At 35.8% G+C, this 27,063-nt stretch overlaps 1 protein-coding gene across 10 annotated transcripts in view; it reads left to right on the top strand.

Annotated features, from left to right (window-relative positions):
- EML5 (EMAP like 5) overlaps nucleotides 1-27,063 on the top strand; it is a 163,405-nt gene that overhangs the window by 25,918 nt on the left and 110,424 nt on the right. For 9 of the 10 annotated variants that reach the window (XM_073895710.1, XM_073895709.1, XM_073895708.1 and 6 more), the window contains exons 2-7: nucleotides 3,550-3,709; nucleotides 14,418-14,516; nucleotides 16,304-16,372; nucleotides 19,007-19,192; nucleotides 20,656-20,791; nucleotides 22,146-22,347. In XM_073895710.1, the coding sequence (XP_073751811.1) occupies nucleotides 3,550-3,709; nucleotides 14,418-14,516; nucleotides 16,304-16,372; nucleotides 19,007-19,192; nucleotides 20,656-20,791; nucleotides 22,146-22,347 (852 nt within the window). Of the gene's footprint in view, nucleotides 1-3,549; nucleotides 3,710-14,417; nucleotides 14,517-16,303; nucleotides 16,373-19,006; nucleotides 19,193-20,655; nucleotides 20,792-22,145; nucleotides 22,348-27,063 lie in introns of those variants that run through there. The other variant, XM_073895711.1, reaches the window with a different exon arrangement.

Raw genomic sequence — 27,063 nt, 5'->3', positions numbered from 1 at the left:
TTTTCTTCTTTTTTATGCTAATATAAGTGAAATTGTTTTCTTGATGTAATTTTCAGATTGTTCATTGCTAGTGTACAGAAATATAACTGATCTGTATCCTACCACATTGCGGAACTCATTTATTAGTTTTACTTGGGATTTATTTTATTATTGTTTGTGATTCCTTAGGATTTCCTGTATACAAGATAATGTCATCTGCAAGTAGAGATGGTTTTACTTCTCCCTTTTGTTTCTTTTTCTTGCCTAATTGTTCTGGCTAAAATATCCAGTACTGTGTTGGATGGAAGTGACAAAAGCTGACATCCTTGTTTTGTTCCTATACTTAAAGGGGAAACTTTCAGGCTTTCACCATTAAATGTGGTAACAGCTGTGGGTTTTCACAGATGTCCTTTATCAGATTGAGAATGTTCTCTTTAATTCATAGTTGTGTATTTTTATTACAAAAGAGGTTGGATTTTTGTCATATGCATCTTCTGTCTGTTGAGATGAAAGTATGTGGGTTTTTTTTTTTAACCTTTATTTATTTATTTATTTATTTATTTTTAGGATTGACCTTTATTCTCTTAATATATTATATTGGTTTGTTTTTATATGTTGAACCGACCTTCCATTCCCACTTATCTTCCCTCCCACTGGTTACTCATTTATTATTCCCTGACTTGATGAACACCATCTAAGCCATTCAGATGCCCAAGCCAGAAATCCTAGAGTCATCTTAGACCCTTCCCTTTCCCTTACTCACTACATCCAATCAGTTGATTCTTTTTTTTTTTTTAAGATTTTATTTATTTGTCAGAGAGAGAGAGATTGAGAGAGAGACTGAGCAAGCAGGGGGAGTGGCAGGCAGAGGGAGAAGCAGGCTCCCTGCTGAGCAAGGAGCCTGATGTAGGACTTGATCCCAGGACCCTGGGATCATGACCTGAGCCAAAAGCAGATGCTTAACCGACTGAGCCATCCAGGAGTCCCCAACTGATTGTGTCTTAATATGCTCCTAACTTTTCCCACTTTGAATTCATCCTTCACTCTGATGCCAGGAGTGATTTTTTTCCTCCCAAAGGTGAATCTCATAATCTAAATCTACTTGTAGAGAAATTTATGGAGAAATTTATATTCACTCCCTGCCTTCTGATGTACATAAACCATTACCAGCTGTTAGGTCTTTGTCTTGTTTTTAAAGACTCAGATTATTTTCTGTGAACTATGGGTGACTTTTCTGTTTCTTGAAATGCAATTTGTGTTATAGTAACCAAAACTATATGGTATTGGGATAAAAAGAGACACATAGGGGCACCTGGGTGGCTCAGTCATTAAGCATCTGCCTTCGGCTCGGGTCATGATCCCAGGGTCCCAGGGTCGAGCCTCGCCATCAGGCTCCCTGCTCCGCGGGGAGCCTGCTTCTCCCTCTCCCACTCCCCCTGCTTGTTTTCCCTCTCTCTCTGTGTCTCTCTCTGTCAGATAAATAAATAAAATCTTTAAAAAGAAAACCAAAAAACAGACACATAGATCAATGAAACAGAATTGAGAGCCCAGGAATAAATCTACACATAAATGGACAATTAATTTATGACAGAGAAGCCAAGAACATAAAATGGAGGAAGGACAGTATCTTTAATAAATGGTGTTGGGAAAACTGGACAGCCACATGCAAAGAATGAAACTTGACCACTGTCTTATACTGTACACAAAAATCAACTGAAAATGGATTAAAAACTTTAATGTAAAACCTGAAACAATAAAACTCCTAAAAGAAAACAGGAGGTAAGCTCCTTGACATCAGTCATAGCAATGTAGTTGTGGATCTGACTTCAGAGGCAAGGGAAACCAAAGCAATAGTAAGCAAATTGAACTATATCAAACTAAAAAGCTTCTGCATGGTGAAAGAAACCATCATCAAAAGGAAAAGGCAACCTACTGAATGGGAGGAGATAATTGCCAAAATTACATATCTGGCAAGGGATTAATATTCAAACTATATAAAGAACTCATACAACTTAACAAAAAATCTAATTTAAAAAATGAGCAGAGGATCTGCATAAACATTTTTCCAAAGAAGATAAATCAGTGGCCAACAGGCACATGAAAAGATGTTCAGCATCACTAATTATTAGGAAAATGCAAATCAAAACCACAGTGAGATGCCACCTCACAAGGGTAGATTGGCTATCATCAAAAAGACAAGAAAAAATAAGTGTTGGAGAAGATGTGGAGAAATGGGAACACTTGTGAATAAAACCCTGGAAATGTAAATTAGTGCATCTGCTATGTAAAACACTGTGGCTATTCCTTAAAAAGTTGACAAAAGAACTGCCATACTATCCAGCAGTTCCACTTCTGGGCATTTATCTAAACATGAAAACATTAATGCGAAAAGATATATGCATCCTGTTGTTAATTATAGCATCATTTACAATAGCCATGATATGGAAACAATCTAAATGTGCACCAGTGGATGAATGGGTAAAGAAGGTGTGTTATATACACACAATGGACTACTACTCAGCCATAAAATAGTGAAATCAGATGGCAACAACATGGATGGACCTTGAAGGTATTAAGTGAACTAAGTCAGAAGGAGAAGAGAAAAAATATCTTAGTCATATGTGAATTTGAAAAAACAGAACAAATAAAACAAAAATGAACTCATACACAGAAAACAGATTGGTGGTTACCACAAGGGTAGTGGTGGTACTACAGGGGTTACTACAAGGGTAGGTGGTTGAGGGGTGGGTGAAATGGGTGAAGGAAGTCAATTGTATGGTGATAAATGGTAACCAGACTTTTGGAGGTGATCCTTTTGAGATTAATACAGATATTTAATTATAATATTGTATACCTGAAACTTATATGTTACATACCAATTTTACTTCAATTAAGAATGGGATTTGTAATTAAAGTATTATCATAGGAGTGCTGCTAAATACTATTTTTGGACACTAAGATTTGGTCTAACGCTACCCAATAAAAGAGTAAAATGGGAGAGAGGGCTTAAAAACAGATGAATACCAAATGGGAAAATGGCATGTGGTAAGGTTGCTACTAATTTGTTGCTGTGGTGCAGTTGATCCCTTGTGAGAATTCTTTTCTTGCAAAGTTTACACACACTGTATCATATTACAGAGATTATGAAGTCTGTCATCAAACTGCTTATCACATACATATACTAGTCAAGTAATAACTCTTAGCATGGATTTTTGTAGAAGTTATTTTTTTTAAGACTTTATTTATTTATTTGACAGAGACACAGCGAGAGAGGGAACACAAGCAGGGGAGGTGGGAGAGGGAGAGGGAGAAGCAGGCTTCCTGCTGAGCAGAGAGCCCAATGCAGGGCTCAATCCCAGGACCCTGGGATCATGACCCGAGCTGGAGGCAGACAGACACTTAACGACTGAGCCACCCAGGAGCCCCTGTAGAAGTTATTTTAAATCCATATTACTTTAAATGGATAACATCTAATTGTTGCTTTGGTATATATAAAGTTTACATATATCAAATATTATAAAAGCGCTATAAGCAATTTTAAGTCAATTTATTTGTTTATTTATTTTGCAGCCTTGCATTGCATCCTGAACGAGTATTAGTAGCAACAGGACAAGTTGGGAAAGAACCTTATATCTGTGTTTGGGATTCATACACTGTGCAGACCATATCAGTTCTAAAGGATGTTCATACACATGGTATAGCCTGTTTAGCATTCGACTTAGATGGACAGGTATGTAATATTTTTTCTCTTTTCCTAACTATATCTTAAAAATGTGTACCATAAGAAATGATTATATATCTATAAATATTAAATTGGAAAGCAGTAGATGAAAAGTACCTGTTTGTTCAAGGTAGAGGTAGGTAGGTTGGGTGGATAGTTAATGAACATAAGAAAAATAAGAACAATAAGGAGTCTTTATTTCATGTATCAGGAACTTTCTAATTAATGCTATTATGAAAGTTAAAGAGATTCTGACTCAGTAGAATATTACCTGGTTGTCCTAGAAAATTTTACATATAAATAACTCTTTTCCAGGTAGTGTACATTGATAAGACAGATGGGAGACATCTTAGGAAAACTAGGTTTCTCAAAGTAGAGCTGTATACATTTTAATTTTCAGTTATTTCAAAGGTTTCTGTTAAAATTACACTTTTTATTGAAAATAGAGACAGCTCCTATAATAGCTATTTTTATACAAAATCAAAGTTGAAAACAAAGGATATAATTATCATTCCATTTACTTATCAGTTCCCAAATTATTATCTACTTCTAGTTAATGATTGTTAAAAAAAATTAAACATGCCAAGAACTTTTTTGTGGTGCTGTCATGGAACTTGTTATACCTAACACATATTTAAGAAGTAGTAAGAAGTTGAATTTTGCAGATGTGGTTAATTTATAGCCTTTAAATTTTTATGTTAAAATTAGACTTTAAAAATCATTTTAATTTTTAGAAAAATTTTAGTTACCTGCTTTCAGTTCATAAAATTAATTTTAGATTGAGATTTTACAGAAGCATTACATTGTGTTCTGTTCCCTTGAAAATGATAAGTAGATATTTTATAACTCTGAGGAATAATTTATTTGAGAGCATAGATTAATATGTCTTAAGAGTCTGGTAAGAGATCTTTAAAGACGTAACTGGAACCTTTCATTTGGGGAAAAATGTGCTTCTAGGTTTAATCACTAGGTAGCAGTGATTGGCAATTGTAGAACCTTAATTCATGTCCCATTTTTGCTGTTGTTTTTCAAGTCCCTTACTGTCCTCATATCAATTTTATTTTCTTTTTTTTAGAAAAGATTTTATTTATTTGACAGAGAGAGAGAGTGAGAGCAGGAACACAAGCAGGGGGAGTGGGAGAGGAAGAAGCAGGCTTCCCGCGGAGCAGGGAGCCTGATGCAGGGCTCGATCCCAGGACCCTGGAATCATGACCTGAGCCGAAGACAGGTGCTTAATGACTGAGCCACCCAGGCGCCCCTATTTTCTTTTTTTTAAAGGAAGAGATTAATACTCTTTACCTACCTCACAGGAGAGTAAATTTTATGAAACAAACCTCCACAGTTTTTTTTTTAAATCATTTACCGGAAGTGTTATGAAGTCCAAGATGTATTAACTGTAATAAGCTTCTGTATACTTTAAACACAGATGTTTTCTTCCTAATTTTTGAAATTGCTCTTTCTGAATGTAATATATTCCATTTTTGAGGAACTTCTTTCATGCAGACAAGGAAGTCATGCCCATAGCTTTTCCTAGTTGAAAGGCCTTTATTTTTGCTTATTTTAAGTACTTTATAAGAAAAGCCTTGGGTACATGTATTTTATTATCACAGATTTTCATGAAAAAGTGTTACTTAAAAATTTAAGCTTATAAAAAAACATAACAGCTAAAAGTTATTGAGCACATACTAAGTACCAAGCATTGTGCTAAGCTTACCTTATCTTATTTAATCCTCACAACAACCCTATGAAATAGATACTATTATTATCTCTATTTTACAGATAAAGAAACTGAGACTTAGAGAGGTTAAATAACTTGCCCCAGGTTACACAGCTAGTAAATGGAGCCAGAGCGGAAACCCAGGTCAGTCACACTCCAAAGCTCGTGTTTTTTAACCGCAGTACTCTCCTGCCTCCCAAACATGGAACTTAGGAGGTAGTGATTTATATTTCAGAAGGAATTCATCCATCTTAAATGTAGTTAAAGCTTATAAGGAACTGCTGCCAATTGAAGATTAAGTTAAGAGTATCTCTGAAATTATATTAATGAGAAAATACTTTAGTTAAAAAATATATTTGAGAACATATCTACTCACTGATATCTGTAAACTGTTTATGAGATATCATCTGGGAAATATTGTATGATTTTTGCATTTCTACTAGATTTGAAACTATAAGGGCTCTGTTAAGATTTATCCAATGAATGAGTTTCCCTGTTGGTAATAATGCTGAATGTTATTTTCCCAGAGGCTTTCTTCTAAATGAACTGAATATCCACTCGAATACCAGAAGTCTGCCTTATTGAGAAAATTAATTAGGACCTGAAAAGTCTACTTATATAAATGCACACCAAACAGGGACTCAGATTTCTTAGTGGGAAGAAGGAAAATTTGAGTGGTACTTTGTTTTGAAAATACAACAATATGTTATAAAAACATTTCTCATTAAAATCTAAGCTATAGTTATAGCTCTGGTGATTTGCAAAATAAATAAGAATAGTGTTAATTTTTTTTAACCTAATTTTCTCAGTTACAAAATAAAATGCTTTAGTTTACCTTTGACTATTGGCACGTGATTATGAAGAGAGTAAATTTTGGAAAAATATTAGGGGAGTTCACTGGTTTTTTCAAGTGCCTTTTTAGCAATCTCTTGATATCAGGACATATCTCAAGTTCCTGATGTATTATTCTTGAGTCTTTTTCTATTTCTTTGCCAGATCCTAATTTCTGTTGGCTTTATTTATGATTTTACCAGTATTTGCTCCCTTAAGCCCTGCATCTTTTGCAAAATTTGTGACTTTACTTTGTAACATTATGACAATTAGTTCTTATGTAATGAACACAGATCACAGGGACCCCCCTACTAAAATCTTTTGAGTATAATTGTTCCTTATTTGAATATGTTTTACAGTTGCAGGAACTTACGGGATCATCTGGTTGTGTCTATTGGGATATTTTTCTTATTTGAGTATTTAGTGTGCTAGAACTTTTTAATAAATATTTCCAGTTCAATTAATGGACAGAACCAAGATTTTGTTTGGGACTAAGATCAAGGAGGAATTTGGGAAGATGGATAGAGGTTTCTTTATCTGGCTTTCTTTCTCCCTCTCTGACTTTAGCTTTTCCTTCTGTTTGCTTCTTAAATGTCAGTGTTCTTTAGGAGTCTGTAGCCTTCTTTTCTTTTTACTTATTCTCTCTAGGTGATCATTTAGAGCCATGATTTTAACGCCCACGTCAGCTAACAGTTGCCCCAGCTTCTCTCCTTAACTCTAGATACCCCCTCCCTTAAATGTCTTACAATTGTACCATATATTACACATTGAAAAGTGAATCTCTCTTTGTCCAACTCTATTAAAACAAAAAGTTTATTCTTTCTCTGGCTCTGGTCTACCTTTCCAACTTTGTCTCCTGCCACTTTCCAGGTGGCACTCCTCCCCTCAGCCACCCTGAATTAGGCTTTTTCCTGACAGCACCATGATCTCTCTAATCTTGGTGTCCTCTGATCTGAAACACTTTCTTGTACTTTTCTACCCAGATCTTCCTCAATCTTCCAAGATACAGTTTTAAAGCATTAATTAAAATTATTTTTATTTATTTGAGAAAGAGCGCTCATGGGGCAGGGAGGGGGAGGAGTGCCCCATGCCCAACTGACTGAGCCACCCAGGCACCCCTAAAGCATCACTTTTCCTGGAAGACCTAATCTTCTTCCTCATCTACATAGGCTGGCTTAAATGTGAGAAAAAGTGATAAAGTAAAAAATGACAGAAAGCTAGGAGAGGAAGTAGTATTGGCTTGGTTATTTCTACCTTATCCTCTCTGCTGTTGCTTAACCTATGCTGAGGGAGGTTGATTTTGGCTATGTAAGTTTATTAGGGCTACAGAGGAAGTGCTCCCAGATCTCTTTTGTTACTGCCTATACTGAGCTGGATGTTTGGAGGTTCTATGGAGATACATGGAGTCTTAAAGCTTTTGACCAACTGTGGTTTGCTCTGTGTATATGATGAGCCAAGTCAGAGAGAAAGGACAGTGCCCCTCTAACTGTCCCTCACTTGATACTTGTGAAATTTTTAATCTCAACACAGTAGGTAAAGGTCTCTCTTTTTTTCTAAGATTTTATTTGTTTATTTGACAGAGAGAGACACAGCGAGAGAGGGAACACAAGCAGGCTTCCCGCAGAGCAGGAAGCCCAGTGCGGGGCAAGATCCCAGGACCCTGGGGTCATGACCTGAGCCAAAGGCAGATGCTTAACCACTAAGCCACCCAGGCACCCCTCTTAGCTAGATACTGATACCTTATAGTTCCCAACTATTAAAGACTCTGAAAAACAAACTGAGGTTTCTAGAGGGGAGGAGGGTAGGGGGATGGGTTAGCCTGGTGATGGGTATTAAAGAGGGCACATTCTGCATGGAGCACTGGGTGTTATGAACAAACAATGAATCATGGAACACTACACCAAAACAAATTATGTAATATATGGTGATTAACATAATAAAAAAATTAAATTACAAAAAAAAAAGACTCTCAAGAAAGCAAATCCTCTCTCCTCTTGTTCCCTTGAGATTTCTGCCAGCATGATTTGATGGAGAGCCATATATACTACGTATATACTGTAGCTTTTTATGGGAGCCCTTCTTCCCACCCATTTGAGGATTTAAATAGTAATTCTACTTTGCAGAAATCTGTTTCTAACTGGGTACTAGATGGCATTTCTCATTCAGACAGGAAGAGGGCATAGGTTCTTTTCTTTCTCTCTTTTTTAAAAGATTTAATTATTTGAGAGAAAGAGCATGTGTGTGCGCGTGCGCGCGCATGCCTGTGTATGAGTGGGAGGAGGGGCAGAGGGAGATAATCTTCAAGCTGACTCTCTACTGAGCATGGAGCCCAACTCAGGGTTCGATCTCACAACCCATGAGATCATGACCTGAGCTGAAACCAAGAGTTAAGACACTCAACTGAGCCACCCAGATGCCCTGAGGGCATAGGTTCTTAAAGCTAATTAAGGTTATGGTAAACTAATAATGATAGCAAACGTTTATATAACATTAATCATATAGTAACTCATATATATATTGATTTTCATGTTAACCCTATGAAACACTTTTATTATCCCCACTTAATAGGTGAGGAAACTAAGCTACAGAGAGGCTGCATAACTGCTAAAAGTAATTCAGTTAGTGAGAAATGGAGCTAGTGTTCAAACCTAGGCAATCTGGTACCAGTGACTATGCTTTCAATCAGAGATTAGTAAACTTTCTGTAACAAGTCAGGAAATATTTAAGCTTTGAAGACCATACTGTCTCTGGCTCAACTACTCAGCTCTGCATTATAGTGGGAAAGCAGTTACAGACAGCTTGTAAAAGAATGGGTACAGCTGTGCTCCAATATAATCTTATTTACAAACACAGGGTGCAGGCAGGATTTGGCCTGAGGGTTGTAATTTGCTGACCCCTGCTTCTAAACCAGTGCTTTTCAAATTATGTGTTGTGGGCTGATCTTTATGATTTCTTTAAGCCTTCAGTTACTTAGAAGTGTATTATTAATTTCTACCCATTTGGAGGATTTTCTGTACAACTTCCTGTTATTCTAACTTGTTTTTGTCAGACAACATAGTCTGTATTTTGATTTTTTAAATTTATTTAGGCTTATTTTGTGATCTTCATGAAGCTCATATGCACTTGGAAAGAATGTGGAAAAATATATGTATTATACTGTTTCCTTTCTCCTGTTTACTGTGCTATTATTCATTTTACTTACACATATTTTGTAAATTTCATAACTTATTTTTGCTTTAAACAGTTTTAAAAGAATATTAAAAACAAGAAAAGCCTTATTTACATATTTGCTATTTGGGCATTCTTCATTCACAAGTGTATCATTTCTGTCTGCCTGAAGAAATTTCCATTATCATATCTTCTAGTGCAGGTTTGTCAATGGTGTATTTTCTCACCTTCTGTTTACTTGAAAAACATTATTTTGACCCGATTCTCAAAAGATAATTTTGCTAGGTGTACTATTCTATGTTACCTTATTGCCCCTCAGCATTTTAAAGATTTTACGTATTTGAGAGAGAGAGAGAAAGAAAGAGAGAGACTGGAAAGTGCGAGCAGGGGAGGACCAGAGGGAGAAGGACAACAGACTCGTATCTTTTCTGAATGCTCTAAGCTGCTATTAATCCTATGGAGTGAATTTTTATTTCACATAACTTAACATTTTTACAAGTTCTACATGTTCTTTTGTATCTTTTATTTCTCATTTTATTCCTTGTATGTTTTAAAATCTTTTTGGGGGTTTCCTTTTTTTAAATTTTAAGTTCAATTAATTAACAATATAGTGTATTAGTTTCAGAGGTAGAGTTCAGTGATTCATCAGCTGCATACAACACCCAGTGCTCATTCCATCACGTGCCCTCCTTCGTGCCCACCACCCAGTTACCCCATCTGCCCCCCCCACCTCCCCTCCAGCAAGCCTCAGTTTCTTTCCTATGCTTAAGAAGTCTCTTATGGTTTGTCTCCCTCTCTGGTTTCATCTTGTTTTATTCTTCACAAGTTTTTTTCTTTTTCTTTTTTTTTTAACCAGAATCATGTTGTATGTATTGTTCTTTGATGTGCTTTTGGAGATGTTCTCAGCCTAGCACACTCCTTTTATCCACTCTATATTCCACAGAAATAGATGTTTGGGTTGCTTCATTCTGCTGTTATAATTATTCCCACTTTTGTGCACAAACTTGAGCACAGGGGCTGAAATTTGAGGGGAAGAGTGTCAGTTTGAGCCCTTGGCAATCTGAGGTGAAGGCATGTTGACTTGGCATTTAGCAGGTGGCAGGCCGTGCATGCTGACTCGGGCAGGAGGGCGGCTGGACTGTGAATTTGAGACCCACAGGCCGATGGCATCATGGGTGACAGGGATGTGGCTGGTTTTGCTTTTAATTTTTGTTTTTCTGGGAGACTTGATCTCTCCCTCTATTCTAAATGAAAGCCTTGCTGGATAGAGTATTCTTGGCTGTAGATTTTTTCCTTTTAGCGGTTGGAATTTATCATGCCACTTTCTTCTGGCCTGCAGAGTTTCTGCTGAAAAACCCACTGATAGCCATATGGGATTTCCCTTGTATGTACCTGCTTTCCTTTCTCTTGCTGCTTTTAAAATTCTCCCTTTATCACTACTTTTGGCCGTCTTATTTACTTTGTGTCTTGGTGCAGACCTCTTTGGGTTGGTTGTGTTGGGGGCTCTCTGTGCCTCCTGGATCTGGATTTCTCTTTCCTTCCCCAAATTCAGGAAGTTTTCAGCTATTATTTCTTCAGACAAATCTTCTGCCCCCTTTTCTCACGCTTCTCCTTCTGGGATCCCTATCATGCGATTGTTATGCCTGACAGTGTTGCTGAGTTCCCTGGGTCTATTTTCATTTTGCATATTTTTTCCCCCTCTCATCTGCTCGGCTTGATTGCTTTCCATGACTCTGTCCTCCAGGTGGCTGATCCTTTCTTCTACTTCCTCTTGCTTGCTATTTATTCCAGATGGCCTATTTTTATTTCCATTTAGTGAGTCTAATAGCTTTAATTGGTTCTTTTTTATGTCTTCTATCTCTTGGTGGGGGGTCTCATGGAGGTCCTGCAGTCCTTCCTCAATTCTAGTGAGTATCTTTATGAGCGTTACTTTAAATTCGCTATCAGACATATTACCTCCGTTTTGCTTAGGTCTCCTGCTCTGATTTTGTCCTGTTCTTTGATTTGGGGCATATTCCTCTGTCTCCTCATTCTGTCTTTTGCGTTGTGTTTTTCTGTGTTAGGAAAGTCAGCTGCATCTCCTACACTTGAAAGTAGTGGCTTTATGAAGAAGAGGTCCTGCGATGCAATGTCTGTTCCCCAGAACCTGGTGCTTCAGGGGATGTCTCCTATGTGTGTTGCTCCAGGGGTGTCCTACCGTTGTGGCTAGGATGTGTTTGCCTTCAGTCCTGTTGTCTGCGATGGCTCTCTGCCTGTTGTGGGTAGAGTCTGGTGCCCATGGTGTTAGTGGACTGCTCTGGGGCTGCCTTGGGCTTGAGTTGAGTCAGACCAGGCATTTGCCAGAGATGCAGTAGCACCAAATGCAGGCATTGTCCCTGTGTTGTCTCCGGAGAAGCTTTTGTTGGTGGGTGCAGTCAGACCCACTGCCTGCCCCCAGCCCACTGCTGGGGTCACAGTCAGATGGTGTGGTTATCTTCCCTCTCCCTGGGGTAGGACTCACTTTGGAGTGGTGCTGACCCTTGTCTGGGCAGTGCACACACTGCCAGGCTTGTGGCACCGCTTTGACAGGATCTTGCCAAAAGCGATCGGAGGGGGTAGATCTGCTTTGCTGTATTCTCTTGTCTATGCCAGGCTGCAGAGAGTCTGTTCTGCCAGTTTTCGGGCTGCTTTCTGGGTTATTTATGCTGATGTGGGTGCTCTCTAGGTGGCCATGCAGCAAAATGTTAGCCCAGGGACGTCCTACTCCACCATCTTCCCAGCAGCCTCTGCTCTAAAATAATTCTTGAGTAAGGCTCCCGGCTGGCTCAGTCATTGGAGCATGCAACTCTTGATCTTGGGGCTTTGGGTCTGAGCCCCACTTTGGGTGTAGAGATTACTTAAAAATAAAATCTTAAATAAAATAATTCTTGAGCATCTTGAACATTTTCATTTTAATAGCTAATGTCTCAATTTTAACAATTTCTGTGGTTCTTAGGTCTGTTTCTATTAACTGATTTTTCTCCTGATTATTTGTCACATTTTCCTCTTTGTTCACATGTCCAATAATTTTTTATTGGATGCTGGACATTGTGTATTATTCTGAATTCTAGATTTTGTTGTATTCCTTTAAAGTATTTTGGACATTGTTCTGGCAGGTAGTTAAGTTCCTTGGGATCAGTTTGATCCTTGTGAAAGCTTGCTTTCATGCTTTTGGGGGACAAGGCTAAAGTAGCTCTTCCTCTAGAACTATTGGTTTAATTTTACCACTAAGTTGTGACCCTTCTGGGGTCCCCATTGAATACCTAGTGAATTCAAAGAGATATCTACATTCTGGTTATTGGGAACGCAAGGGATCTTGACCCTTTGTGATCTCTGGGAATTTTTTGGCTTCAGCTCCCCAGTAATTGCTTTTTTTTTTTTTCCTCCAGAATTTGTTCTTTGCATGGCCTCATGGATTTCACCCTAAGCATGCAAAGATTGGTGTTCTCAAGGGGACCCATAAACAAATTTTCTGGAGCTCTTTCTCTGCTCTGCAAATTCTAGCCATCTTGACCTCTCTGAAGTCCAGGCTCTGTCTTCTCAAATCAGCAAGTCTGCTGGGCTCTGTTTGGATTCTACCTTTCTAAGCTGTAATCTGCAAATTGTCCCCTAGATGAAGGCTGGGGCAAGTACCTGCACCTTGTTTGTTTCTCCCTCTTTCAGAGCTCACAGTGCTTCACTTCCTGTTATGAATGTCTGAAAGCATTTGTTTCGTACATTTAATAGTTTTCTGGTTGTTTATCATGGGGGCAAGTTCGGACCTGATACTCCTTCATGGCTGGAAGTCCATATTTTGTGTTCCTTAACCCCTCTCACACTTTCCATCTCACTGTCTCCTCTTCTTAACTCTGTATCTTCATCTCCCTCTAATTGCCTATTTAACTTTTCCACTGTGTTTTAAATTTTATTTATTTTTCATTTCTAGAAATTCCATTTGCTTCTTCAGATCTGCTTGAATACTTTTTACAGTCTCCTATTCTTTGCTCGTATGAAGATACTTTGAAAACTTTATTTCTCTCTTCCCCTCATAATTCCAATGTCTGATGTTTTCTAGAACTGATTTTGCTATTTGTCTTGCTGATTCTTACTCATAGTCCCTTACTTCCTATGGTTATGGTGGTTGGGGGTGTTTATTTTTATGTTTATTGAATTGCTACCTGTAGGAATTCTTTGAGGGATGGATTGAAGTGTTAGTTCTCCAGGTAGGATTTATATTTGTGCTATACTGTTGAAAATGCCTGAAGACTGAAACCCTCAGGACCACTCTGAAATTTTCCACTTGAGGGGTTCATAATTAATGTGGAGTTTGGCCCTTTGACCGTGTGAAAGCTGCTTTTGACTATCAATTTTCAGGGAGGATTGTCTTCCCCTTCATGCATTGCCACATCCCCCCCTTTTTTTTTTTTAAAGGAATGGTTTCTTGTTTTTCCTTATTCTGAGGAGTTCACTGCTTTAGTCAGAAGTCTGAAGTTCAAATCTACACCTTGGACTGGCCCTAAACTTTATCTCCTATTTTTGTCCAGCCTATAGAACAAAAACCAGTCTTACCAAGAGCTAACTGGTACCTTTAGAATAAAGTGGTTGTGGGAGCTCTCTTACCCTCCAGGATTCCTGTCTGAAATCTCTTTGTTTTTGTTCCAGATTTCATAATTCCTTGACATAACTCAGCAGTGCATTTAAAAAGATGTTCTTACATTTTATCCAGCATTTTTAGTTTTTAGGAGGAGAGATGTTTAGGGTATTTTGTCAGTCCTACTGTTAGAATGGAAGTCTCTCTTTTCCTTATTGTGCAGAACTACATGTATGTGAATATTAACAAGATGAACATCCAGCTTTTCTCAAGTCTATATAATATAAATGTGTAAGTTTTGATGTGTAAATTTATAATACCCATGAGTATAATTTGTTTGCCTTTTATAATTTGGTTCCTTTTTGATTTGTTTGCCTTTTTATTCCCTCATGGACTTCTTGGATATAATTCAGCGCTTGGTTTCAGTTGGACTTGATTCAAAGAATGCAGTTTGTGTTTGGGATTGGAAGAGGGGAAAAATGTTATCTATGGCCCCTGGTCACACAGATAGAGTAAGTATTCTTTGGGGTTTCTACTGGGTATTGGATGGGAAAAAGAGGAGAGCCAGGGGATTCTATGTTTCCATGCTTTGTTATTGCTAGATAGTTCATATGTAATTAAAAATTTAAAGTACAATTGCAAATACTCATAAAATTTTAGAACTGTATATATATTGTAGTACTCAAAAATATGACTCAGTATGTGAAGTGTTAGCACAAAACTTTTAACCGTTGTTTGCTTCAGCAAAAGTGATGAATTTTAAGGTATTCAGACCTCCATTTAAAAATTGAACGGCTCATGCCTAGGGTCTATGTAGTTTTGTTTATCACTGGTTTATTATGTACATATCGTAATTTACGTGAAACATATTGCGTGTGAATTTGAAATTATATATTATTAAAAAATTTCGGAGACCTAACATTTTTTACTTTGGAAACTTATTAAAAGTATATTCCTTATTCTAAGCTCTTTAAGTTAATATAGAAAATACTTTGTAGTCAGCTTTTTAATTAAATATTATACTACTATTATAAATGTACATCAAAAACTTAATCATAAACCCTTAAAAATCTCTCATTTTTTTTGTGTGTAGTAAAATTCTAATCTGAACCAGCACAAGAGATGTAGTCATTAATTCTGGGTGGGGGGAGTGGAATCTCTGAATCTATAAAAGTTATATAGAAAATTTTGTGTGTATTTGCATTTTGGTAAATACACTTGTCTTTTAGCAGATTCTCAAAGGGGCCTGTTACACACTCACAAACACAATTTTGATAATTAAAGTGTTAGGTATATTTGTTAGACAATTGTGTATTCTGACTTAGATCAAAGCATTTCACACTTTGGATTTAGTAAATTATGAAAAATGGTACTGTCAGAATTTTTATTTTGGTGGTTAGTATTTTAAAGTTGCACAATACGGTTTTCATATAATCTGTGTCATGGTGAGTTGTTAAAAATTAATTTATAAGATATATTCTTATCATTGAAGAGAATAATTTTGTACATATTTAAAGGTAATAAGCATCTTAGGTGATTATGCAGGTAGGTGTCAAAGAAACATGGTAAAAACTAACAATGATTTTTTTCTTCTATGAAATTATTTTTCAAATGTTAGTTTTTCTTTTATTAAAGTGCATGATTCTAATGTATATTTTATTTCAGCTGGGTTTTTTATTGTTTGCTCTTATAACAAAAATGGTTTGTATGTATTTAGAGTTTTGGGAGTTTTAGACAAGAACAAAGCCTGGGATCTCCAAAACTTAAGTATAGATTAGTTTTATTTGACCCATAAACAACAAAGCTAAAAAATAAAAGCAGAATTTATACTGTGAAGTAGATATTGTGATTATTTATATAAGTAGTTCTGTATGATGGAAAGCTATAAAAACGTACTCTATTTTAATTACTTAAGTTCTGTATTTCTAGCTGTATAAGTGTTAAATGTACATTCCATTCAGTATCTTGTCTCTGTAAAAATTATGTAGGTGCCTGCCTCATGCCCTAGTTCTGTTGAACTATTCTTGTTACTTATGGACCAAATTTTTTAAAAAATTAAAAATAGAGGTGTTAATTTTCACTTCACTAGTTTTATAAAGTTCATAGAAGCTAAGAACTAGTTTTTGTTCATATCATTTACATATTTCTCATAAGATTGTGAAGTGTGGAATTCTCATTACTATTTAGTGAGGAATATTGTTTTATGATAGGTAGGGTTTTGGGGTTTTTGGTCATTTGGATGGATTCTTAAATGATTCTGAAAATAAGTATTTTAACCATGAATCTGCTTTGTTTGCAGATATTTGATATCTCTTGGGATTTGTACCAGCCAAATAAACTTGTCAGCTGTGGTGTAAAACATATCAAGGTACTAGAAGGGTCTTGTTTTATAATAGTCACGTATACTTACTCTCTGCTGCCAAGTACATACCACACTATTTACAGCATAGGGTAGTCTTAGGATTTTGACAGTACTTATTTTTTAAATGTCAACATTTTTAACATTCTGATGTTCAACGTAACAGATATTTATTGTGTCATTATAATGTGTTAGGCACTGTAAGGGATATAGGTATGAGTAGGGAATGAATAAAACAGTATTCATAAAGGGATTTATAGTCTTGTGAAGTAGGCTTTACTGTGTTCATCTTGTCTTCTCATGTTTCACTTACAGAGTAAAATGTGAGCATCAGAAACCAAGAAAAGTAAGAGGTTTCTTTCACAGAGATAGGATGGTGTGGCAGAAGCAGCATGGGAAGAGTTGGCTTTACCACTTACACTTAGCACTGTTTGACCGGGGATGAGTCATGTAGCCTTGTTGAGCTTCTTTCACATCTTAGAATTGTGGCTTATAAAGTGGATTAAATAAGGCAGTATTTATTCAAGTGCTTGTCATAGGTCCTACACATGGTCAACTTTCTGAAAGTGTTGTCTTTTCCTCTATATTTACTCTCTGATTTGACCTTAGCCTTTGGTAGCCCCAGTTTATTTTGCTTATGAAAGCTCTGGGTTTTGTTTTACAATTATAGTTCAGGTTTTGAAACCATATAGTCAGTGGTGATATTCATTCTTATGTTTACAGTTACTGTTAAATCCCTGGTGCAGATTGGAAATACTTGTTTTTCTTCCATTATCTGATTTAACAGTTCCTTGTAACAGTTAATTCCTAGTAAGATTCTGTGTTCACATTCTTTCTTTGATATGCTCACTTCCATCCACTTTTTCTCCAAAGCATCTTTAGCTGCCACTGCAATTCTGGTTTTGATATTCTGGTACTGATTTGATAATGAATAGTATTAAATATTTTTTGAACAAATATTCAGTAGCAAAAGCCTGTAGGTTAGGTTTCAGGTACATAGTATAAGAACTGTGAAGGTAGAAATTTTTCTTTTTCATCTGTGATGAACAAGATGATGTTTGATGTAGTACTTGATATAAAATACTTAAAGTATTGGCAAATTAATAAACAGATCTTACTGTTTTATATTGTAAATGAAACTGAAAGTTCCATTTTCAGGTTTTAAACAAACTGTTCTTCTGAATTAAACTATTTTTAATTAAAAAAACTATTTTTACTATGAGTTAATTTCTTTTCTTTTGGTAGAGTCAATGAAAAGTAGGGTAGATCTTTTTGCAGGCAGTACGTGTGAGGACACTAAGTCCCAAAAATGATTTAGAACTTCCTTGTCCAGTACAGTAGCAACTAGCCACATGTAGCTATTTAAATTAATTAAAATTAAAATATAATCATTTCTTCAGTCATCCCAGTAGTCACATTTCAAATGCTTAAGGTCCACATGTATCCAGTGGTTACTCTATTAGACAGTATATGTACAGAGAGAATGTTTTCATCACCACAGAAAGTTCTATTAGATGGCATTGATCTGGACTATAAAACAATAGCTCTTTACTCTGAGCATGAATATTATTTGGATACCTGGGTTTGACTCCCCAGAGATTCTCTTTCAGTTTATTTTGGTGGGGGCCCAGGCATACCATGTTTTCTAATTTCCGTCAGGTGTGTCTAATGTGCAGCCAAAGTTGAGAATCACTCACCTAGATGAAAATAATAGACTGAGATAGGGATTTGCTGAAAGGAAGAGAACTAGCTATCCTTGTGCACAGGAATCATGGAGCTTTTAGAATTAAAAATCAACGTTTCATTGATTAAAGCATTCATTAGTTTTTTGAATGGATAAGCATCGTAATTTTTAGTTTTTTGAGGCTTCAGGTTTTAAGATCTTTAGGTCTTAAAATAAGATCTGAAAGAGGTAAAATCTTTATTATTAACAAATTATGTTACTTTAAGTGGTAATTTACTTATTATAAAGTTGAGTTTATTCTCTGGGCCAAATTTCTTTATGCAGAACTATTCTGTATATCCTTGCCCTGTTCCATTTTTGTTTATTTCTTTCTGCAAACTATTAAAATTTACCTGAATCCACATAAAAGAATAAAAACCCTGGTAATGAAGATTTATGTTTGACTTCCCGTTTTCTCCTAAAAATGAACAAATTATTCGAAATGAGTATCTCTCTTACTTTTAAACTTTACAAGTAAAGGAATTGCTCAGCTTTGAAAATATCAGTGAGAGCAAATTTTTTTCCCATCTTTACTTCATCAAAGATTGGATGTTAAGTTTGGTCCTCCTTCCTATTAGTGTATGGTGTATCTTCATTTCCATTGCTAATGCATAACCAACTCTTTTACTTGTCTGAGTTTCAAGTAGATTTTTTTCAGAGACCAAAGGAGGGAAGCATAGCCTATTTTAAAAATAATCTAGTTCATTCTTATAGATAAGGGTTGAAACCAGTGACTTTCCTGCTATAATCTAGCTGTTGATGACACTAGGATGAGGATGTGAACATTTCAATGCTCATGTTTCATAAGGGGATTTCTTAGGTAATTCTTAGTCTGCTGCTCTAGTGTAGCTTCAAAGTATTAGAAATATTTTATTTTATAAACATTCTTTGGTAATTTGATTATACTGTGTACCTTTTAGTTCTGGAGTTTATGTGGAAATGCTCTGACCCCAAAACGAGGGGTCTTTGGTAAGACTGGTGACCTTCAAACAATTTTGTGCCTGGCCTGTGCAAGGGATGAATTAACATATTCTGGTGCACTTAATGGGGATATATATGTTTGGAAAGGAATCAATCTTATAAGGACAATACAAGGAGCCCATACTGTAAGTATATTTACATATTTTAAATACTTTTAGATAACTACTTCTTGTCCTAGAATGAAAGATATATAATATAGCAGACTTTCTAGTCAATTCAGTTACTATGAAGAAAAACTATGCAATTTGACACATGGATATTTATTAAATTAGCTTAATTAGTACCTTGTTCAAACCAATGCTCTGGTATGGTGTCTTTCTCAGAGTAGTGTTGATAAAAGGCTTGTAAAATTCAACCTAAAAGTATTCTAGGTTAACTACATTAGAATAAAGCTAGTACTCTTAGGGCAAATTTACCAGTGGGAAGTTTGGGGACAATTCTAGAAAAAAATATACCTTTAAAATTTTAATATCATTCTTTCATTAAGCGAGTGGCAAAGGAATTTAAGTTTTGTAATTCATGAGATTTTCATATAAGAAGTTAAATCAGGGGGAAAAAATCTGTTGTGAAAACCTTGTAGTGGTTTTGTTTTTGTTTTTTGCTTAAGGATTTTTAGTAGTTGGGTCCCTTACATAGAGAAGGGAACTAGAGAGCGCAGAGCTGCCACATGATTAGCAGTAAGATCTCAAGTAGAGAAGTTATTAAATGTATCAATATGACCCACTATTAAATAGATAATATATTACATATTAAATATATTAAAGAACCACTTAGAACAAGACTTGCTTTGAGCAAAATGTGTGAAGACCAGAAATACCAGATTCTTTTCCACAAAGATTGTGGCAACTCACGTTTTCCTCATTAGTATATAAAAATACCAGTTTCTTCCTCATACCCTCAGTACAGGATGTGACCACTATTAGAAATTTTGGGTTGTTTTCTGGCTGCCAAGTAGTAACTTCTTCTTTTGTTTCCTATTTGTGAAATTTCATATATTTATTGGCTACTTGAAATTCCTTTTCTATTAATTGGTTTTTCTTACCCTTTGCTCTTTTTTGTTATCTTTGTTGTTGGATTTTCTTTATTCACTTGTATATAAGGGATGTTAACCCTTAAACAGTCCTACACATTGCAGATATTTCCCCAATCTGTTTGTCTTTGCTTATGATATCTTTTCTCATATGAAAAATTGTTTTCCTTTGTGGCTTGTGGGTAACCTGCCTTGCATAAAAGGTCTCTCATAGTTCAAAGTTACGTAAATGTTCTTCTGACTCTTTTCTAACTTATTTTTTACATTTAGAATTTTATGTCTATAATTCATTTTTATACGTGGTATAGGTTTAACTTTATGTTATGCCCGTATCATTGGTCATATATTGTGCTCATACACACACACACACACACACACACACACACGCACGCACACACACACGAGAGAGAGATTTATTTCTAGATTTTCATTTGTGTTTTCTGCTATTTATTCCATTTATTCCGATGTCATACCAGAGTCTTTTAAAGTGGGTTTCTACCTACACACAGTAGATTTTTCTTAAAGAGTATATATTGTTAAATTTATTTTCTCTGCTAGGCAGGAATTTTTAGTATGAATGCTTGTGAAGAAGGCTTTGCTACTGGTGGCAGAGATGGCTGTATTCGTCTTTGGGATTTAACTTTTAAACCGATTACTGTGATTGATCTCAGGGAAACAGACCAGGGATACAAAGGTAATAACGAAACAAATGTATCACTACTAGGCAAATTCTAAATGTAGCAAAGATTGTCTATTTCTTTTAGTAAATATAAATATATGTTTTGTAAATATAAATGAGACTCAAATTTGCCCCTTTGTACTGTGTGCATTTAATTGAATTCCTTTTATTGAAGAGGTGAATTTGCCTAAAGATAGTCTAGGTTTACTGTTATGACAAGGATTCTTTTGTATATCTAATGCTTATTAAAATGGGACTTAGAGATGTGATAAGTGCTTGCTTAGGTAACCTTGGATTTTTAAAAATATTTTACTATTAGAATGCTAAATGTAACTATTTAGCAAACTGTTGAAAATAAAGTATGTTGAGGATTGGGAAAAGTTTTGTTCAGGATGATTTAAATGCATGTAGATGTGTTTTTCCTTCACCCAAATGTCAGCAGTTGGGAGATGCTTTCTTCTTTGGGGATTTAAAAAATTGATATAATAAAACAGAATCACTATTAAAAAAACTATTCACTAGTGTGGTATTATAGGGTAGGATTGGAAGTTGCAGAGGTCTGTGTTTAAGCCTTATTTCAGTCAATTACTAGGTGTGTGACCTTGGGCTACATATTTAATGTCATCCATAGGTGAGAATAACTATCTCATAGGATTAAATGAGCTAATTTAATATACGTAAAATGTTTAAAAGTGACACATAATAATCATCCAGTAAATGTTAACTGTTTTATTATTTTCATTAGTTTTGCTAAGCATTATTGTACCTTAAAGTTTGCAAAATAATTTGACACTTTTTCTTATTTGGCCCTCAAAAGAACATTGTGAAGTCCATGGCACCTTTATGTTGGCCACATTATACAGATGAGGAAACAGAAACACTAGTTTTCCTGAGGTTACAAAAGGGACTATGGAATATATAGAAAAAATAGAAGTCTCTCTTTCTAATGATTTTGTGAGCAGATGGAAGAAATGAAATGTAGACACATGAAAAGTCAGATTATAAGAGAAAAAATAATACGATTCTATAAAGGTAGTTTCTGAATAGTTACTTTTTGCATGGTGGAGACTATGTTGTTATAAGTCTTTGGCTGAAGAAGTGGTCAGACTATGAAGTTGTCTAGTAAGGAAGAAGAATGTATGTCTTGAAGGATGCATAGAAATTAGGTATATCATATCATTTGCTATGTGGATGTATCATTCCATATAGCAAACAACATGGATAATTGAAGAAAATGTGTGGATCAAAGACTTGCAGATTCCTTTTATCTTACATCTAAGGTATAAAAGGTACAAAAATTAAATTGATTTAGCAGATTGGCATTATATCATAATAGCATTTATCCTAAATACAATTTACTTTTGATTAGGTTTGTCTGTGAGGAGTGTTTGTTGGCGAGGTGACCACATTCTAGTTGGAACACAGGACAGTGAAATTTTTGAAATTGTGGTACATGAAAGAAATAAACCTTTCCTAATTATGCAAGGGCATTGTGAAGGTGAACTTTGGGCACTTGCCATCCATCCTACAAAACCTTTGGCTGTGACTGGAAGTGATGATCGTTCAGTCAGGTAAGCAAATTAAAATGTAATTGCATAGGCTGGAATTTATCCTTAGAGAAACATAAGAAAAACTTAATAAAAACACTTCAATTTAAATATTAACAGCTTACAATATAACAAATGAACATTAATAGGTACTTAGAATTAACAATTTATAAGATTTTTTTTCTCTTAATGACATAAGTTGGAGTTAGCTACATATCAAAATGTACACAGCTATTTCTGCCTTTTTAATAGCCATATAATATTCCACTGCATGGGGTGCCTGGGTGGCTCAGTCAGTTAAGTGTCTATAGTCAGCTCAGGTCATGATCCTGGCGTCCTGGGATCATGCCCCATGTCGGACTCCCTGCTCAATGGGGTGTCTGCTTCTCCGTCTGCCCCCCCCAACTTGTACTCTCTCTCAAAAAATAAAATCTTTTAAAAAAATATTCCATTGCATGGATATACTGTAAAACATTTGACCAAATAATTTTTTTAAATTGTAGTTGACATACAGTATTACATTAGTTTCAGATGTACAACATAGTGATTCAACAATTATATACTTTACAAAATGCTCTCCATGATGAGTGTAGTTATCCTCTGTCACCACACAAAGTTATTACAATTTTGACTATATTCCTCGCAAACCGGTGTAGTCACTGTGGAAAACAGTATGGAGGTTCCTCAAAAATTAAGAATATAAACCTCCCTATGACACAGCATTTGCCCTACTAGGTATTTATCCAAAGTATACAAAATACTGATTTGAAGGGGCACACGCACCCCAATGTTTATAGCAGTACTATCAAAAACAGCCAAATTATGGAAAGAGCCCACATGTCCCTTGATGGATGAATGGATAAAAAAGGTGTGGGGGGTGTGTGTGTGTGTGTACACACACACACACACACACACACACACACACACACACACAATGGACTATTACTCAGCCATCAAAAAGAATGAAATCTTTCCATTTGCAACACTGTGGATGGAACTAGAGTGTATTATAATAAGCAAAACAAGTCAATCAGAGAAAGACAAATACCATATGATTTTACTCATCTGGAATTTAAGAAACAAAATAGATGAATGTAAGGGAAGGGAAGGAAAAATAAGATAAAAACAGAGAGGGAAGCAAACCATAAGAGACTCTTAAGTATAGAGAACAAACAGGATTGCTAGAAGGGAGGTAGGTCAGTGGATGGGTTATATGGGTGATGGGCATTAAGGAGGGCACTGTGATAAGCACTGGGTGTTATATGTAAGTGATGAATCACTGTATTCTGCTGAAACCAGTACTACACTGTATGTTAACTAACTTGAATTTAAATAAAATCTTGGAAGTAAAAAGAAAAAAAAAACAATGATTGGGTCAGCCAGGAAATCAAAGAGGAAAATAAAAAGTACATGGAGACAAATGAAAATGAAAACACAATGGTCCAAAATCTTTGGGATGCAGCAAAAGCAGTTCTAAGAGGGAAGTTTATAACAATACAGGCCTACTTCAAGAAACAAGAAAAAGCTCAAACAACCTACCACTACTCCTAAGGGAGCTAGAAAGAGAACAAACACAACCCAAATCCAGCAGAAGGAAGGAAATGACGACGATTAGAGCAGAAATAAATGATACAGAAACTAAAGAAACAATAGAACAGATCATTGAAACCATGAGCTGGTTCTTTGAAAAGATCAACAAAATTGATAAACCTTCAGCCAGACTCACCAAAAAAAAAAAAAAAAAAAGAAAGGACTCAAAGTCAGAAATGAAAGCGGAGAAGTAACAACAGACACCACAGAAATGCAAAGGATTATAAGAGAATAGTGTGAACAATAATATAGGAAAAATGGATAAATTCCTGGAAACAAACTGGACAATATAGGAAAAATGGATAAATTCCTGGAAATGTGAAACCTACCAAAACTGAAACAGAAGAAATAGAAAATTTGAACAGACTGATCACCAGCAGTGAAATTGAATCAGTAATCCAAAAACTCCCAACAAACAAGTCTAGAAGCTTCACAGGTGAATTCATCAAACACTTAAAGAAGAGTTAATACTTAGTCTCGAACTTTTCCAAAAAAGTAGAAGAGGAAAGAAAACTTCCAAATTCATTCAATGAGGCTAGCATTACCCTTGTACCAAAACCACGTAAAGACACCACAGACAGGCCAGTATCTCTGATGAACATAGATGTGATAATCCTGAATAAAATATTAGCAAATCAAATCCAATAATACATCAAAAAAATCATTCCACAGTCAGGTGGGATTTATTCCTGGGGTGCAAGGATGATTCGGTATTTGCAAATTAATGTGATAAATCACATCAGTAAGAGATAGGATAAATATATGATCTACATCTATTTTAATAGATGCAAAAAAAGCATTTGACAAAGTACAACATCCATTCATGATGAAAAACCTCAACAAAGTAGGCTTAGAGGGAACATTCATCAACATAATAAAAACCATATGTGAAAAACCCACAGCTAACGGGCGCCTGGGTGGCTCAGTTGGTTAAGCGACTGCCTTCGGCTCAGTCCCGCATCGGGCTCCCTGCTCAGCAGGGAGTCTGCTTCTCCCTCTGACCCTCTTCCCTCTCGTGCTCTCTATCTCTCGCTCTCTCTCTCTCTCAAATAAATAAAATCTTAAAAAAAAAAAAACCCCACAGCTAACATCATACTCAATTGGGAAAAACAGAGCTTTTCCCCTAAGGTCAGGAACAAGACAAGGATGTTCACACTCACCACTTTTATTCAACATAGAACTGGAAGTCCTAGACAGGAATCAGACAAGAGAAAGGAACAAAAGGCATCCATATTGGTAAGGAAGAAGTAAAATTTTAACACTTTGCAGATGACATGATATTATATATGGAAAACTGTAAATACTATACTAAAAAACTGCTAGAACTGATTAATGAATACAGTAAGGAGGTTACAAAATCAACATACAGAAATCTGTTGCACCAATATTGCAACAACAGAAACAGAAATTAAGAAAACAACCCCATTTACAATTGTACCAAAAATAATAAAGTATCTAGGAATAATCTTAAGAGGTGAGAGACCTCTACTCTGAAAACTATAAAACCTTGATAAAAGAAATTGAAGATGACACAAAGAAATGGAAAGACGTTCCATGCTCATTAATTAGCAGAACAAATATTGTTAAATGTTTATACTATCCAAACTAATCTACAGATTTAATGCAATGCCTATATAAATAACAACAGCATTTTTCACAGAATTAGCACAAATCCTAAAATTTTTATGGAACCACAAAAGACCCCAAATACCCAAAGCAATCTTGAAAAAGAGAAAACTGGAGATATCACAATTCTGGACTTCAAATTATATTGTAAAGCTATTGTAATCAAAACAGTATGGTACTGGTACAAAAATAGACACATCAGTGGAACAGAATAGGAAGCCCAGAATCCCTCGATTATATGATCATTTTATCTTCAATCAAGGAGATAAGAATATACAATGGGAAAAAGTCTCTTCAACAAATGGTGTTGGGAAAACTGGACAGCTACATGTAAAAGAATAAAACTGCTTTCTTATACCACATGCAAAAACAAACTCAAAATAGATTAAAGACCTAAATGTGAGCCCTGAAACCATAAAAATTCTAGAAGAGAGTGCAGGCAGTAATTTCTCTGACATTGGCCACAACAATATCTTGCTAGATGTGTCTTCTGAGGCAAGGGAAACAAAAGCAAAAATAAACTATTGGGACTACATCAAAATAAAAAGCTTCTACACAGCAAAGGAAACAACCAACAAAACTAAAAGACAGCCTACTGAATGGGAGAAGATATCTGCCAACGACATATTCAGTAAAGGGCTAGTATCTAATATAAAGAACTCATACAGGGCACCTGGGTGGCTCAGTCATTAAGCATGTGCCTTCGGCTCAGGTCATGATCCACGGGTCCTGGGATCGAGTCCCACATCAGGCTCCCTGCTCTGCGGGAAGCCTGCTTCTCCCTCTCCCACTCTCCCTGCTTGTGTTCCCTCTCTGGCTGTCTCTTTCTCTGTCAAATAAATAAAATCTTAAAAAAAAAAAAAAAACATACAACTCATCGATGAAAAAGAGTAATGCAATTAAAAAATAGACAAGAGATGTGAACAGGTATTTCTCCAAAGAAGACATCCAGATGGCCAACAGACACATGAGAAGATGCTCAGCATCACTCATCATCAGGGCAATGCAAATGAAGACCACAATGAGATATCATTTCACAGCTGTCAGAATGGCTAAAATCAAAAACGAAAGAAACAAGTGTTGGCAAGGATGTGGAGAAATAGGAACCCTTGTACCCTGGGAATGCAAACTGCTGCAGCTACTGTGGAAAACAGTTTGGAAGTTCCTGAAAAAAATAAATTACCCTACTATTTAGTAGTTGCACTGCTGGGTATTTACCCAAAGAATACAAAAACACTAATTCAGAGGGATATGTGCACTCCTGTGTTTATCGTAGCATTATTTACAATAGCCAAGTTACAGAAGCAACCTAAGTGTATCTATCAATAGATGAATGGATAAAGAAGAAGTGGTATATACATACAATGGAATATTATTCAGCCATAAAAAATGAGATATTGCCATGTGCAACATGGATGGACCTAGAGACTATAATACTAAGCAAAATAAGCCAGTCAGAGAAAGACAGCTTCTGTGTGCTTTCACTCATATATGGAATTTAAGAAAAAAAAAGAAATTAACAAA

Source organism: Callorhinus ursinus, unplaced genomic scaffold (assembly GCF_003265705.2).
Source record: "Callorhinus ursinus isolate GAN/ISIS: 27379988/994484 unplaced genomic scaffold, GSC_fseal_2.0 scaffold8, whole genome shotgun sequence".
NCBI lineage: Eukaryota > Metazoa > Chordata > Mammalia > Carnivora > Otariidae > Callorhinus > Callorhinus ursinus.
Note: the sequence above shows the minus strand (reverse complement) of the source record. Positions and strands in the feature narration are given on the sequence as shown.